Source organism: Cavia porcellus, unplaced genomic scaffold (genome assembly GCF_034190915.1).
Source record: "Cavia porcellus strain 051 isolate PalLab524CR breed Dunkin Hartley unplaced genomic scaffold, mCavPor4.1 scaffold_13, whole genome shotgun sequence".
Lineage (NCBI taxonomy): Eukaryota > Metazoa > Chordata > Mammalia > Rodentia > Caviidae > Cavia > Cavia porcellus.
Window position 1 is genome coordinate 36,478,137 of NW_026947496.1, and position 17,362 is coordinate 36,495,498.

Below are 17,362 nucleotides of genomic sequence, written 5' to 3' on the forward strand. Positions count from 1 at the left end.
CACTCGGAAAGACAAGGAGGAGCCAGTGTAATGGGAATGTGTTTGGCAATCTAGTGCTGGCTTTCAAAGACTGAAGGCCGCTGGAGCAGACATGGGGAGCAGGAAGCTGAGATGAGAAGCCTGCAGTACACTAGTACTTCAGGCCTACGTGGAGGAGGGAGAGTCATCAAGGACACAGAAGGATGGCTGATGGAGAATGAGGGAAGGAAGCTGTGGAAACAAAGAAGGCCTGGGGTGTGGCTGTGTTAAATGCTAGGATGTATTCACGTGGAGTCAGGGCTGGTCAGGGTTATAGCACTGTGTTTTTGAGTCTTCCTTCCTTGATTTGTTCGGTGGAAAACAACCAACCAATTGTTGGACTCTTCTGGCCATTTCTGCAGACACCATAGAGATCTGTGGTTAGGCCGATTGAACTAGAGAGTCAGACAGACTCCCTGTGTGACTCATACAGGTAACTTAGAGTCTTTAAAATTCATTTTTTTCACTGTAAAATATAGCTTAAATGCCAGTTCCTACTTCATAAGGCTGTTGAACAGATTAAGTGAGAAAATGTGCATAAAATATTTAACACTTAGAGCAAAACATTTATTGTAATGGTTGTTGTGATAGCCATTATTCTTCAGACTATACAGGCAGCATTTAGCCAGCTATTATGGAAAAGATTGAGGAATCCCGATCATGTGGATAAAAGTATTGTAGAGCCTGGACTTTGCTGAATAAGAGGCCAAAGTAGACTGAAGAAAGTTCTTTAGACAGCCCATTATGACTGTAAGAAAGCTAGAGGGAATTTCAAACATGTTTCTATACTGTCTGGCAGACTCCCCTGTTGCATACATGTTTAAGCCTGCTCCTCCACCCCAAAAAATAGTCTTGATTTAATGTTGATAATTTCCATAGCAATTTAATATCAGCATATATTCGGTTAAATATATTGAGGCCCTTACAAGATGATGGTGACAGTAAGAATACATGTATATGTGTCTCTTTTGATAACATGCTCACATGTGTGCAATTAGATTAAAATACATTCCAATCATAATTTAAAAAGAGAAAATGAGTCAGAAATAGGTAGTATGGGGGCTTAGGGACATTGTGAAGAGAGAAGAGGTATATTTGTGTTGATAACATAGCAGGATTGGGCATAGCGCATAGTGATGAAATAATTCCTTGAATTTTAAGTTTGTGGAATGCTTTATTACTTCAAGTCTTGTTAATTTCATTACAGAGACATTTTAAACCTATGTTCTTAACAGAAGCCATTGCCTGAGCCTTGGGGCACTGAGAGAGGTAAAGGACAACCTTATCTAGAGGTGGCCTTTCTTTAATTGATGTTAGTCTGTTGGGAGAAATGCATCAGGATAATCTCATCTATATTTTGAATCATTAAAAAAAGTAAAAATAATTTTATTCTTGGACAGGAATTTTAAAGGTAGGAAAATTGCAGGGAAGTATATAAATTTTTCTTTCGTCTCTGAGCTCTTCGTTGTAATTTGAGAAGCATTGAAATGATCAAGGAGATGACCAGTGGTGACATTTACTTGTGAGAGGTTTAGGAATGTTTTGAACATCACTGTTATATTCTTAAATGGATTTGTCAATTTTCCCTGCCTAATTCCACTGACAGGTATTGACTATACATACCTATAATTGTAGCTATTGAAAATGTAGTTCAATAATGTATTGACTATACATACCTATAATTGTAGCTATTGAAAATGTAGTTCAATAATGGGTCCTGTAATTCTAGGTATGGATAGATTAGTATTTAATTTTTCACACTGATATATGGTATGTATATGTGGATGCATATGTATATGTATATGTGGTTATCTATTCATTCTCATAAGGAATATTAATAGGACTCTTAGAATAGAGAGCTGTGTGCCATTCAGTTAAGTAGGACTGAATTAGAAAAAGACCTATCAAAGTTAATTAAGCTAATAGATATTTTCCTAAACTTCTTGCCTATATTAAGTACATCATGGACTTAATTCTGAAATGCTTATGAAATATAGTGTCACTGTTGTTTTAAATTGCTTTATATTTTTCTCAGGAAGGCATGATAGAGTGAAGTTGGAATATAATTTGTCTAAAAAATTATAGTGATAAAGACAGAATCTGTAGCAGTTATGAGTGGTCAGAATGTTAAAGGGAATGATGTCTTGAGTATTAACTGTGGGATTCAGACTTCTGTGTTGTTACTCAGACCTTGCAAACAATGAGATAGATTAGTGAGAAACAGGTTCTGGTAGTTGGTAAGGGGGCTTATGAGATATAATAGTTTTTCTTTATTGCTTCTGGAGTCTTGAAGTTTGATTATCAAATTTTATTTGAAGCATATTATATTGTATATGGCTAGTATCATCTGTTCTAGATGTTGTGTCTGAATTACATATCATTAATTTCACCCATAAGTTTATGTGAATGTAATAAAATACCAACACACACATTTATGCATTACATGTGCCCTATATGAATTAAGTATGACATACTTAATTAAATTAGTTAATTAATTTAGTGATACTGGTGATAGAACACAGGCTCTGTACATACTAGTAAAGTACTCTACCACTGTGCTACACTCTTAGCCAGTTAATAAACTTATAGAAGACTAAATTGGCAGAATATTATTTGGGATCTCTTCTCTGGAAGCTAATATTCGAGGAGAGTTGTGAAGCATTATTTTTATGCCAAAAGTAGGTTTGTTAAGTAGCTTGTACATACTTTTATTCATTCAATAAAAGTCTCTGAAATAATTGTGTTCTGGATTCTAGGGCTCTACAGAATATCGAAAGAGACAAAGTGTTCTCTCAAGGAGTTTATCTTCTGGTGGGAATAGGAGATTATGAAAACATGAATGCATTTGTTTGTAACTGTACATGTGTGCACATACACAGAGATAAAATGCATTAAATGATAAGTATGAATATAAAAATGAAATGGGAAATAAAGGTGCACATTCAGCTGTGTTGTGTGTTTTGTGGAAGAGAAGTGGGAGAGGGGCTGTCCTGTCTACATCTTAGTGGATGTCACTCTTGGCATGTATTTGTCTTGTCTTGTTACTTTAAAATGCAGGTCAATTAAATGATAGTTCCTGATGATCTGCGAATAAATGTTACATCTGCTTTCCAGCATGTAACTCTGCGGAGAAAAGTCATGTTATGTATGTACATGTCAGCACTTGTTGTTTACCTCTGTGCCCTTTTAATATTGTGATGATTTAGTAAGCTGTAAGGGCAAGGGATTGATAAGGCAAGCAATGGGCTTGATATAATGAATTGAATGTCTCACTGGGGCTTGGAAAGAGAGCTAGGGCTCATGTTCCTATAGACAATTGGGCAACTACTGTCCTGGTAAAATACCATCTTCAGTTACTTCCTAGGTGGTAGCTTTTATGGTAGCTTTTGTGTGTTATGTAATAGTCAAGGATGAAGTGATCCATTATGAAGTGAATCAGTTTTTTTATATTTTGACAAGTGAATGTTCAGTTGTTGAAAACACTATCACTTTTTCATTGAACTACATTTGCTACTTTGTCAAAGATTACTTGAATGAATTTGTATGGGTTTGCTTCTGGATTCTGTCTTTTGTTACAATGATCTATTTTTTAAATTCCTTTCCCAGTCACATACTGCCTTGATTACTTTAACTTCATAGGTTAGCTTTATTTAAAGAAAAAAAAAAAAACAAAAAAACAAAAACAAAAAAAACTTTTGAAGTTAGGTCATACCAGATCTCCAACTTTGTTTTTCTTCATTATTAGATTGCCTATTCTAGGTGTTTCATCTTTCCATCATGTTTGCAAAATAACTTTCTGGGATTTTATTTGAGGGTATTTTAAAGCTTTATACAAAATTCAGAAGAACTGACATTTCGACAGTTTTGGGTATTCCTTTCCATGAACATGGACTGTCTTCCATTCTTTTAGATCTTCCTTGATATCTGCCATCAGAGTTCTGTAGTTATCCTCAGGCAAATCTTTTTCATATTTTCTAGATTTATACAGAATGCTTAAATTTTTATTATCTAATTATACATAATATTTAAATCTGTGGTGCTCATAGAAGCAGTATTATTTAAAAACACCTTTTGTTAATTGCTGATATATAAGAAGGTAGTTGGTTTTTGTATATTAGCTTGTTATGCTACAACTTTTCTATAACTGATTGTTGGTTTCAGGAATTTTCACTGTTGCTACTGATTTTGATGGGGGAGGGGGAGGATTGTCAGAGTCATATTGAGTACGAAGAGAGTTTCCTTCTTTAATACTGGTAGGTATACTTTTAATTTTCGTATCATACTGCCATAAACAGAACTTCCAGTGCAATATTGAACAAAAGTGGTGAAGTGAATGGGGTTATCAAACTGAAGAGAATCTGGAAAAAAAATGAAAGATGAATGTGTATGGAATCTGAGAGTAGAACTCTGAGTAGCTCTACTCAAATCCCCGCTGCTGGAGAAACCCATGAGGGTCAAGAGTAACGCAGTGACTGTCTAGATTTAGGTGATAGGAATTGGGAGATGACAAACAGTAAGTAAAGTGTTTTGACTTGGATTAGCAAGAACCTTCTAAGTTTGATTGTGATTGTGGTTGTACAATTCTGTCAGTATGCCCAGGCCTATTGAAGCTTACATTTTATGTTTATAAATTATGTGGTATGAAGACTTTTGTTTTAATGAAGTGGTTTTATTTTATTTTATTTTTTGTTTTGGTACCAGGGATTGAACTCAAACTTCCACTTGCCAGGCAGGCATTTATGCCACTGAATTAAATCCCCAGTTGTTTTATTTTACAAAAGAGTAAAACACAAAGTTCACTTGGAACTCACCTCAAAGGACTTTTCTATGTTGAAGAAACAAAACAAGACTGAAGCATGTCCCAGTGGTGTGTGTGCGTGTGTGTGTGTGTGTGTGTGTGTGTGTGTGTGTGTGTGTGTGTGGTGTGTAGGGGCCTTGTTGTATAGTCCAGGCTATCAGCTGTTCTTTTATGGGGATTTTGTTTTTACTAGAAACAATATTCTGGAGCACTCTGAACTTACCTATTTCTACCAGACTGAAAAGAATCCATTCCATTATAGATATTAATTCCAGAATTAAAATGTGATTGCAGGTAACTAAGACGGCCCTTCTTTGGGGCTCTCCCTGAGATTACATGTACCAACCATGTAGGCACAATGGCTGTTTTGGAAAGGTAGTATTAGAACACAGCTGTGATAATTTTTCAAAAATATTGTCTGTTTGCTTTTCTGTTACGACAGAGTTTAATGTATCTGAGACCAAGTAACCTGTAAAATCGCATGTTTTACTCTGTCTCTTTAAAGAAAAGGTTTGCCTACTCTTGTTTTAGATCATCTTTTCAAGTGGCAGTGAAACTTGAAGTTGGGCTGGGGTTTCTTTCAGCCCAACAGTCCTGGAGACACATAGATTCCTTATGCTGAGAGCCAGGCAAAGGGTGACAAAGCAGGTGACTTCCACAGTACATTTATCAAGGAGAAAAGAGTTGAGAAAAGAGATACCCTTTTGCTCTCTATGATAATGCATATTCTCTTCAGAGCTTGAATTTTTATAGTATCCTTTTAGTATCAAAGTGTATCGTGTACGTGTGTAAGTAATGCTGTTCAGCCCCCAAAAAGAGAAGTTCTATTTTTGCAGTAACATGGATGAACTTGAGGGTATTTTGCTAAGTGAAATAAGCAGCAAATAAGCAGGAAGATGTTGATCAAGGGTTATAAAATTGAGTGTAAGAGATCTATTGTACAAAATGATGACTGTTTTTAATATAAGGGTGTATAAAGACATTACTGTAGCCATGGTAGATCTTCTATTATCTTGCTTTAAAATCTGTGTCACTTACATTGTTTTCTTCTGATCTGCTTTGTTCTGTCTTGTTCTATTTAATTTTAGCCTCTTTAAAATAAAAAAAAAATGCAAAAAAATATATAAGGGTGTATATATGGTCTACTTGAAAATGTCCAAACAGATTTTAAATGTTCTCACAACAGAAGAATAGTAATTATAAGAGGTGATGTATACAGATAATAAGAAAATAACTGTGTTAATTGGTTTGAATTAGCGATTCCATAATGAATATACATATTTTGAAGTACCATGTCATAGCATAGTGAGCCCTACCTGGACCTCGCTGTGGTCTGGGAAGTTTATATTTGTAATCCCATGGACAAGTTATTGGAATTCTAATAAGTTAATTCTAATCTACCACTTCCATGTAACCTATGGTGAGAATAAAGGCTTATTTGTAGTTGTGGGGTACCAAGGGGATCCTAAGTCCATTTGGGGTGATGGTTAACTGGAACAAAGGCCTTGATTCAGGGTTGAACCAGGAATTTATTAATTCATGGAGAAGGGAGTGGCTGAACGATACGTGACTGAGAATGGCTGAAATTATGTGAATGCTGTGCACTGGGCTAGGTAGGAGGCCTGAAATCACCTCTGCAATATGTACAGAGAAGGATACGCAGAAAGGGTGATCTGCACTACACAAGCTGAGGTAGTACCTAATGTTTTGGGGTTGGTAGTGAGCTCGGATGTGTAATCTTTTATGCCCTGGGAAATCATAGGCTCTTATTTCAAGGCTTCATCTTAGCCGACAGCAACAGTGTGGAGCCTGGCTCTCCTTCCTGCCCAGCTTACACATGTTTTTGGGAGCTTGTTACCTGGGTGAGAAACACAGACTTGTCATCTTGCTTCAAAGATTACACATCAGCACATCAGCTGGACTGATTAAATTGCTTATACCAATTGAAGGGATAAGGAAAAAATCTAGCTGGCCCTGTACACATCAGTACGTGGAAATAGGGCCAGGTTTAGCCAAAATTGAGGTAATTGCTCTTTTTTTGAGGAGAGTCTTCCAGGTGGTCCTTCGCAATGTAGCATAAATGTATACAGTTTTGTAAGTTAAAATATATTATAGCAGATGCAAAAAAGTCATACTGATTATTTAATATAAATGCTAAGACTAACGTGTTTTCTAAGAAACACGATTCGTAACCTAGAACTACTTAAAGAGAAAAGAATATGTAGCCATAACTGAAAGGTATAAATGTGTGAATGCTTGTATTTGTTCTGCCTGAGGGACACTCCCCAGTTTGAATTAGATCTCAGTGAGCTGTCAGGTAGCACTGCTGAAGGAGAGAAGGCCTGGGGCATGATGAAGTGGGTAGGGAGTAGGGGTGGGAGCAGTGAAGACATGCTGTAATGGGAAAATCCTCATGAAGCCTTGGGCAGGGACCGTGGAGACAGAACCTGAAGACTCCTGCCCACAGCCATGGGACTAAACCATCTTGGAAGTGGTAGTCCCAGGGGAAGCCTCAGTAAAGTCTGAATTGCAGCCCCACAGAGACCAAGCCAAAAGACTGTGCTGGATTCCTGTGCTGTAGAAACTGTGTGAAGTAATAATAGATACTGATCATGAGAAAGAGAGAGAGAAAGAAAAAGAGAGAGGGACAAACAGTCAGACAGACAACAGAAAATGCTGACATCCATCTGTAGCAGGAGCCATATAAGGACACCATCCCTGAGATGGCCAATTTAGGATTGAGGAGCAGTCACCTCATTTTCTACTCATGTTGCCCAAGCAATTTTATGACAGTGACATAGTGTATATTGGAATAGCAACTTGTCTATAATGATATTGTTTTGGCAATGGTCAGTTCAATTTAAATAAACATTATCGAGATCTTAAAGTCTGTGTAAAGGATTGGACATAACCCCATCAATATCATCATCAGGCTAACGTGTATTGTGCAAGAGACTGCCAAGTAGCCTCGATGGGTTATGTCATTTTTTTTTCATCCCCATAGTAACCCAATGAAAATGATTCCTGTTTTACATTTGAAGAGCATGAGCAGAGTTAAACAACTTGCTCAAGTTTGTATAATAACTAGCATCTTCAGAAAGTTAATAGTAATGAACCAAGAAAGTGACTTGTCAACTTCTTGGTGTCCTGCACAAGCAGTGAGCTCATAATTGTGATGCCATCTGTCAAAAATGGCCCATGTCAGAGCTTACCCTTGCAGGGTAGAGGGTCTCTACAGTGTCCAATCTTTTCTTAATTGTATCTTTTATGATTCTGTACTAAAGTCCACTAATTGAAATTGTATATCCTATAATTTTTTTTATAAATAAATACCATTTTGTCAGGCTGTTAAAAGCTTGTGAGGTTTTACGCTTTTGTTAATATGCTAATGTAGTCTTTTCTGGGCTCCAGATTTTGAAGATGAATTATCCTATCTGTCAAAGTGCCTACTTTTTACTGAGAAAACAAGTGGTTCAACAATTGAGATAAGACTTAAATTATATTTTATAACCTCCAATACAGAAATAGCTAACTGCTTTAATTTCAGCCAACCATATTATAATGTCTATGAGAAGTTGAACTGATGATATAATAGGGTGAATTTGTAAGTATAACAGAATAACCTTAAAGGGCCTCTTTCATCAGTTTTATGTGGTCAGCTTGAAATATGAGTTCCGTAATGAGATGTATTATGTTGGAGGACAATGTGCTACAGAGGCATAACTTACAGCTTGAAGCCTGAAATTATTCTAAGTACTGTTCAGTGAGCTCACACCCCTTGTTACTGCACATGCATATTTTAAAAATTCCTGTTCAGTGAAATAGTAATGATAATGACTTTGACTTTTCTGCTCATAAAGTGGAAGTTTCTCTACATTTTTTTTTTTTTTTTTTTTTTTTTTTGCGTAGAAATGATACCACAGCCAGATGTGGTCAGGGGTACATCTATAGTTCCAGTTACTCAGGAAGCTAAATCACAAATATCACAACTTTGAGGCCAGTCTGAAAATCTATCTAGACCATGCCTCAAAAAAATTAACAAAGAGGTGGGTATGTGTGTGTGTGGGTACTGGATCCTTAGTTTAGTGTAAAGGCCCTGGACTCAGTCCTGAGTACTATAAAAACAAAACCCCCAACAAAACTAAATGAAAATACCACAAAAGCAAAGGAAACTCATATCAAAACAAAAACCACTTCAGTAAACCTAACACTAGGAGTCTGAGACAGGAGAATCACAAGTTTGAACCTAGCCTGGCCAACTTAGTTCACTTAGTAAGACCCTTTCTCAAAATAAAAAAAAGAAAAGGACTGGAGAATGTGGCTCATGGCACCAACCAACCAACGAAACCAATCAATCACACCAACCATCAAAATGAAAAATCAAGAAAAGTTCAAAAACAAAACAAAGACATAGTATCAGTGTTTTGTCATTTTAACATGTGTTCTTTTTCCCATTAGCTTATTCTTTTCCGTAGTTGTAACTCTGTTGCAAAACTGTATTTGTGAGACAACTGCACAGTCTTCAGGGAATAGAGTTGCATGAGCATTATTTTTTTCGTAGCCACGGACTGCCCCTTGAATTTTGACACTATTGCTTCCATTTGCTTTGACCTCCAGTGAAGGTCAACTGCAAAGGTGATAGCTTCAGGTCTGCTTGATTTCTTGAAGAATTGTCTCCCCTTCTTAGTTTTCCTGTGGGAAAGATAATTGACCTGATGATAATCATGTATTTGTCTAAGTTTAAGAAGGTAATGTCATTTGGTAAACTTGTTGTTTAAAGCAATTGTCTTTATGATCTTTGATTTTATACTTGATATATATTGCAGATAAGTGGAATTATCCTTTCATAGAACAGGAGTATTCCTCTAGATGGACTTATTTCTAGACAAGCTTGAATGTTCTTTCTGTTAGGTATGATCAACTGAAATTCTTGTTACATTTAGGATCTCAACATTATCATGCCGTTTTTTTGTCTGAAATAGTTGATGAAGACAGACAACCATTGACACTCTACACATGCCATGTATGGAAATGAAGGAAATTCAGTAAAATGGATAGATTCCCTACTCAGGAAAGCAACCAAATGAGGTTATTAAATTCTCTACATCTACCAATGAAACAGTTTTTAAAAAGTAGAGATAATTCATGGCAGAAAGACCATGAGGAGAAAGCTAAATATATTTCTAGTATGAAGGAGCATCCTATTTTATATTCGTGTCCTAAAATTTTAATTAAAATAGTATTAGATTTTTGCTTAATTAGATAAAAACAACTACATTAAAATTTTGAAAGATAAGATATTTGAATGGCAATTCTTTATGTACTTCATTATATATATAATTTTACATATAAACAGATTTATGGTATTTCTATCTTAAAGACTATTTTATCCTTAAACTTAATGTCTCCAACCCAAATGCCTATCAACCGTGGAATAGATAGGAAAAAAATGTGGTTTTTTTAATGTAATGGAGTGTTACTGAGCCATAAAGAAAGATAAACTGGGGATTTTTATAAGTAAACGAATGCAACTTGAGACCATACTCATAAGTGAAATACATCAGACTCACATGTGTAAACATTGTATAGTCTCACTAGTGTGAAAAACTGAACAAATAAAGAATATCTAAAATGTTGAAGAGATATTGTGAATGGGGAAGAAACTATTCAAAACAAAAGGGAAACTGCGGTGGGGGAAAAGAAAGGAAAGAAGAGAAAAGGAAAAAATACATATACACAAGGTATTCAAAATAGTCATACAGCTGTTTTCTGTTAGTTCACTTAAAGGTTTGTGCAAATATTGTTTGGACAATATTTCATGCATATATCTTGTACTCTGGGTAACTACTATGAAAATAATACACAATATATTAATTATTGTTCTTCTCATTAGCCTATTTTAAAGCTCTGTTTTATTAATATTATTTTCTCTTTAAAAATAAAAATGAATTTTTCTATCTTTTCCTTATGTAATTAACATTTTGATGTTAAACTTCACTCATATATCAGAATATATGAAAATATGATGGATTTATAGTGATTTATTGTTGTATAGTAAACATGCATCATTTAATATTATGAACCATATTTATCTATAACAACCTCTTTATTTTTTTTTAGTATTTATATACAGTCACTGAAACACACACAATGTCTGTATTTTTTCATTCATTAATTTTTGACGTATGCCCAGAGAATGTTGTTTAATTAATATGAGTATTTTATCTTCATTAGTTTTTTTAAAGTGGCCAGATCAAGGTGGGGGATTTAGCTCAGCGGCATAAGCGCCTGCCTTGCAAGCAGGCAGTCGTGAGTTCGATCCCTGGTACTGATAAAAACCAAAAAGACCAAAAAAAAAAAAAAAAAAAAGCGGCCAGATCATTACAGTATATAGCCAAGATTAAGTCCATTATCCTGGGGAATAACACATCTTGCCCTGTGATTCTCAAAATGTGGACCAGCAGAATCAGCATCCCTGGGGACTTGTGACCAATGCAAGTTCATGAGCATCACGTTACACCTCCCTGGCAGTGGGACCAGCCATGTGGAATTTAACAAGTTCTCCAGATTCCACCTCATTAAAGGTTAAAAACCACTCATCCAAACCAATTGCTATATACCACAGAATGATTTCATCCCCTAGGGGACCCCTGGAAATGTCTGAAACAGTTTTGATTGTCATAACCCCGTAAGAGGCTACCACTGAGATTTAGTTACTGAAAAGTGAGGTGTTTGAAAATATCCAAGCTGCACAGTACGGCCCTTTCAACAAAGAATTACCCATCCCTCCACAGCAGTACAACCATGGAGAAATCTACCCAGACCTTTAGGTAGATTTCTTTGGTTCCCCATTACACTCAAGTACCGAGTTTAAAAAGACCCTAACTGCAGATCATGTGAGTGGTCATTGATGAGGATATGACATAGGATTTTAAAAGCTAACCATGTGATTATTGTATGCAGCTATGATTGAAAATCACCATTCTAGTTACTGCTCCTTGATGTACCTAAAACTCTTAGGCCCTAACAATAGGTCAGGGTGATTTTGAACCTACAGGTGGACTTTAACATTAAAAAATAAACTGTTTATCTACATTCCATCCCCTTTGCTTTTCTCTTTCATGAATAACTCTCTTAAAATGTAGGGGCTAAAGGGAACAAACATGTTAAAATTGTACTTTTTCATTTCCACAGAACTGTTCATTATGAAGGTGGAGCTGTGTCTGTCCATGCGCGTTCCCTGTGGAGACTAGAGACACTTCGAGTTGCGTAAGTAGAATATAGACCCAGCCTGGAGCTTCAAGAGCACAGAATCCTCGGTTCTCTGGGCCTCTGCTTCCCTGTGAGATGAGCACACTGACAGCTCTGGCAAACAAGCAAGTGAAACTCTGAAAAGAAGGTGGAAAGATTCTTTTTCCACTTTCTCTTACTGCCTGGTGTGTTCATCCTGGCTTGACAGGTGGTAGTCCTGCGAATGCTTGATGATTTTGTGTCTTCTGCTTTGGTCTTCAGCCTCTTTTGTTTTGGAAGATCACCTCATCTTAGAACCCTCATCTCCTGGCAGAAAGTGTGCTGGGACAGAGTGCTGGAAGGTTGAGAGGCAGCACAAGGTGCACAAACCTGGTGCATGTTTAGATCTAAAGTCTAAATCAGTGATGGTGAACCTTTTAGAGCTTGTACGGTTACAAATGACTTGCTGTAGCACATGTACCACAGGTTTGCCACCATTAGACTAGAATTAGCCTTCTAACTGCACGTAGCAAACAGAGGGAATTTGAACGTGAGTGGTGGGACAAAGAGTCATTACCAGTGGTCACTATCTTTTCTTACAGATATCTTGGGAGCTAAGCAAGAACTCTGGATTATAATTAAAGTGATTCTATATCCATCATAATAAGAATTTATACACATAATTTTCAGATGAATTCAAAAGCTTCCTGAACATTGCGTTTTAGTTTCTTTACATAAATGCAATATTGATGATAAAGGTGCAATTTTAAATAGAATTAATATATCAAAATTTTTTAATAGTTGAAAGATTCAGTCCTTTGTCTAAAAACCATTGAGTTTTTAATGTATTTTTCATCTATCATGTTACACTTTAAGGGAATTACTGATTTAAGACTCTATAGGTGGGATAAAGGGACTGTCTTATTAAAACAGCTATTTTTTGGATGTGAAATTATTGCATGTCTACTGGTAACTAAGAATCTTTAATGGTCTTTAGTTTGTTTTTATCAAATAAGATAGTCCGTATGATAATTTTGAAAACTTAAATACATCCTTATACACTGTAAGGTGACTTAGTTTTTTTTTCCTTTAGTAGCAGGGATTGAACCTAGAGCCTTTGCACTAAGCTACATGCCCAGCCCTTTTAAAAATTTTTACTATTTTGAGTGTCTTGCTAAGTTGCCCAGGTGTCTGAGTTACTTTTCTTGTGTTACTGAGACAAAATACCCAACACACACAAGTTAAGGGAGGATAGATTTATTTGGCTCACAGTTTGCCTACATTTCAGCCCATAGTTGTATGACTCCAAGGCTAGGTAGATTGGCAGAGGGGCATCACAGAGGATAAACAGTTTATGGAAGGCAAGGATCACAAAAGCAAGCAAGGAACCTCAACAGCATGTTTCTGTCCATTTTATAATGTATCTAGGCTACCAGAATTAGGGAGGTGCCAAACGAATCAGTGGACTTGTTTAATAATCATACACACTAAATCCTAGCATGACACAATCTAGGTTCAGCCACCTCTGAAAAAGCCCCACCTATGACTGCATGAAGCTTTGGAGGAACATCTAGATAGAAGCCATAACACTTGACATGGCTTGAACTAGTGATCCTTCTGCCTCAGCCTCCCATAGTGCTAGTATTACAAGTGTATGCCATAACGTGATAAAGCCATATAGATATAGATATAGATATAGATATAGATATTGTAGTGCTAGGGATCTAACCCAGGGCCTTGTTCATGCAAGGCAAGATCTCTATCATTGAACCACATCCCCAGTCCTCTAGTACATTAAAGAAGTGACATTTTCAAATAAAATTGTTATACCTCTCCTTTAAAAGTATTGTGTACAATTGATAATGACTACTGTTGTGATTTAATATTCACCTTCATTTATATAAAACACTTAATATCATCATCTTTAATAGTTGAAAATCTATATTTTCTCTTATTCATTTTTGATACCCTTTCATGACAGTACCCTGCTGAAGCATATATTTTTGTAGTTGAAAGGCTTTTTGCTGATACTTCTAAAAACATGTTTTATCATATGTTTTCCCCCCCGTGTTCATTCATTTTTAAATGTTAGTCTATAACTTTTCTTCAGTATCATTATTAATAATTGATAATATTAAGATTCTAGGACATTGAGTAAATCCACTTAGTTTTTAAATTTTTTGATAAATGTGGAGTTTAAAAGTTGACTTTGTGGGACATACACTTCTTAATCAGATAGAAAAAGAAAATATACACTGAATGACATGGGGAAAAACTCATAGTTTTTATATTTTATAATTATTCAGTGAATTTGGGAAAAGGGACCAGAATTAGATAGATGTGTCTCCTTTACCTCATGTATTATAAATATGGCAACTTTATTTTGTTTGTTATAAGTAGGCTGATTCCTATGTTTCAATTGCTGCTTTTGGGACTGAGGATACTTTGGATCAAGTCCTGATTGGTTTTGTTAGGTGGAGTGGGAGCCATATACGGTGGGGGCAGCCGTTCAGACTACGCCATGTCACAACCGGAAAATACCTAAGTCTCCTGGAAGACAAAAACCTTTTACTCATGGACAAAGAAAAGGCTGATGTAAAATCAACAGCATTTACCTTCCGGTCTTCCAAGGTAAAATGGATAATATCGTTTTGGTTTCTCTGTAAATATCTCTATTATTTCGTTTGATATTAGAAAAGTAAAAAGAGATGATACAAGTATGTTTTGCATATATTTCTAAATTTTTGGTTTTTCTTTCATCCATATTCCTCTCTAGGAAAACCAGATATTTCCCTTGGTTTCTGGTTCTTTGGTTATTTACTAATTTTATTTCCATCCCTTTTCATGTATTTTTTCCTAGGTGTCAACAGTACAGGTACTATAAATCCTGTTATATGACAGTACGACAATAAAGCAGACTAATTTTTTCCAAACATGCATTTTCTCATCCACTCCACATACAGACCTTTCTTCTTAGCTGCACTGAATCACTTTGTGTAATTGTGAAGTTTGTTGTAATGATAGCAATGGTGTTCAACTGCTGGCTAGCTTCTGTCTTTGAAAGGCAAAACTTCATGATTCCATTATAGAAAAAGACTGTACTTTTCATTTTGATTCTCAGATTAGTTTTGCCTTTTTTCTGAGATTATCTTCATACTGTTTGGGCACAGCCTCCTTTACAATATTATGCAGGGCCTCTATTTTTTAAAAAAATTACTGCTTTTTATATTACTAGAAAACTCAAGGTTCGCATCATCCTTCTCCATAGTTTGTGTTCTGCCTGAACTCAGGTTGCATTTGTTATACCAGTGTGACCAGATAAAGAAAAGATAAAGGTGGTCTGTAAAATATAGTCCTCACAAGGTCAACAATTGGATTACCATGCTTTTTTCAAGATTTTAGATTAGGTTTTGTGCCTATACTTTACCATTTTCTGGATATCTGTATTTCAGCATTATTTGTAAGAATTAATAAAAATGTTTATTCCCCATCTAGTTGAATATTTTACCTAAAAGATCAATTTTCCATATTTTTAATGAATGTTATATTATTGATCTAATAGTTGTATCCTTTTGGGGCATAGCATTGACAGCCTGAACACACAGTTACTGAATTTGGGAGGGTTTGCAGATAATGTGTATTTGCAGTTGTTAGTGGATGCTGCTGACCATTTTCTTTCTACCTTACAGTGAGTGTCCAAAATAGCAAACATTAATTTTACTGAGCATGAAAAAGTGTTTTTACTACATTCTTCTTAATATATTTTATATTAATATTTAAATTACAAGAAAAGTGACATGCCATTTAGAATAATATTGTAACAAGGGTTTCACCATTTATTGCAATTTAAACTTAACATATATATTAGTCTTCTAACAAGATTTTATTTCTTCTGGTTTTGGAAACAATTTGTGCTTATGTTAAGAAAACAGAAAATTCAGAAAAGCGTATTGAAGTAAGAATTCTGTACTTATGTAAAATATTGATGTTTCAGTTATTTTCTTTATGTTTTATAATTTATTATAAAAATACACACATTTATAAAATATATTTTTAGTTTTAGTTTTAATATCCTGCTTTCATTAGACAATGTATTTTTCTATTTTATATAAAATAGAAATATATAGTGAGTGCTATAATTTATTTAATCACTATCCTTTATTGTATATTTAGATTATTTTTGTACCTGTATATTAACCAGTATAGGTAACGCAAAAGGTATAAAAAGTCACAGGCAGGCTGGCAGGAACTCTGAGAGGACAGTGACCTGGGATATGCTGGGGCTTTTTTTTGACGACATCTGCTCTGGAGGATACTGCAGGTGTGGAGATGTTGCTGATTCTGAGTAGACAGTGTTCTCCATGCTGAACACAGACAGCAGACTTGGAAAAATTCAGTAGGTGACCCCAGACAGGATCTGCATATTGTAGGCTTGTGGTCAGAGTGGGTACTGTAGGGTTGAACTGCTCCATCTCTGTAGTTAGAAACACAGTTGATCTCACTGTGCAAACCTCAGAACCTGTGGCCCTGTTCCTGAAGTCCACATAAACGTGGAGGTAGAAATTTCCTAGTTTATCCAGGTAGCACCCCAGTGGTGAAAGAGAAAAATCTAGCTGAGACTGACCTTTCTCTCTCTCTCTGTCTCTCTTTTTTCTCTTCCTTCTTTCCTTCCTTTCTTCCTTCTTGCCTTGCCTTTCTTTCCTTTTTTTTCTTGCTTCCCTTCCTTTCTTTCTTCCTTCCTTCCTTCCTTCCTTTTCTTCCTCCCTTTCCTCCTTCTTTCTTCTTTTCTATTTCCCCCTTTCTTTCTTCCATCATTTTCTCCCTGAACCCCCAACTATTGAGGGCTACCTGATGTCTTGGTCTGGAGAGCTGTCCGGAGACTCTATCCCTAATTGGACAGTCATTCCTTTTGCACAGCACTGTTGGAGGATGGACCTCATCTTGGCTGGGGGATGGGAACATGCCGTTATCTGGTGACTTCCAAGAGCTAGATAGTGAGGCTCTTAGGAAGCTGGGTTCTTCTCCTCATTCCTTGGTGTTTTAGAGAAAATGGTTGCTGCCATTTTGTAATTCCTTAAGAACTGGCCAGCAGAGCTGAGGACCCTTTTATACATGATCTCATCTAATCTCAGAACCTCCACTCTAGAGGAAAGTAAGGCAGAGAGAATGAGTCACTTGTCCATGACACTGGGTTTGGAGCATGATAGATTTAAGGAACACAATGTTTTCTCTCTGCCCCAAACCACCTGGCCAGGGTGGTTATAGAAATAGGGTCTTGGCTTTAGTCCCTGCATTAGCTTTCTCATTCCTAAGACA

The 17,362-nt window shown here is 36.0% G+C and overlaps 1 protein-coding gene across 6 annotated transcripts in view; it reads left to right on the forward strand.

Moving 5' to 3' along the window:
- The window catches only part of Ryr2 (ryanodine receptor 2), a 659,796-nt gene that overhangs the window by 325,411 nt on the left and 317,023 nt on the right, over positions 1-17,362 (forward strand). For all 6 annotated transcript variants that reach the window (XM_063260102.1, XM_063260104.1, XM_063260105.1 and 3 more), the window contains 2 exons: positions 12,011-12,085; positions 14,521-14,677. In XM_063260102.1, coding sequence (XP_063116172.1) covers positions 12,011-12,085; positions 14,521-14,677 — 232 coding nt within the window. The remainder of the gene's footprint in view (positions 1-12,010; positions 12,086-14,520; positions 14,678-17,362) is intronic.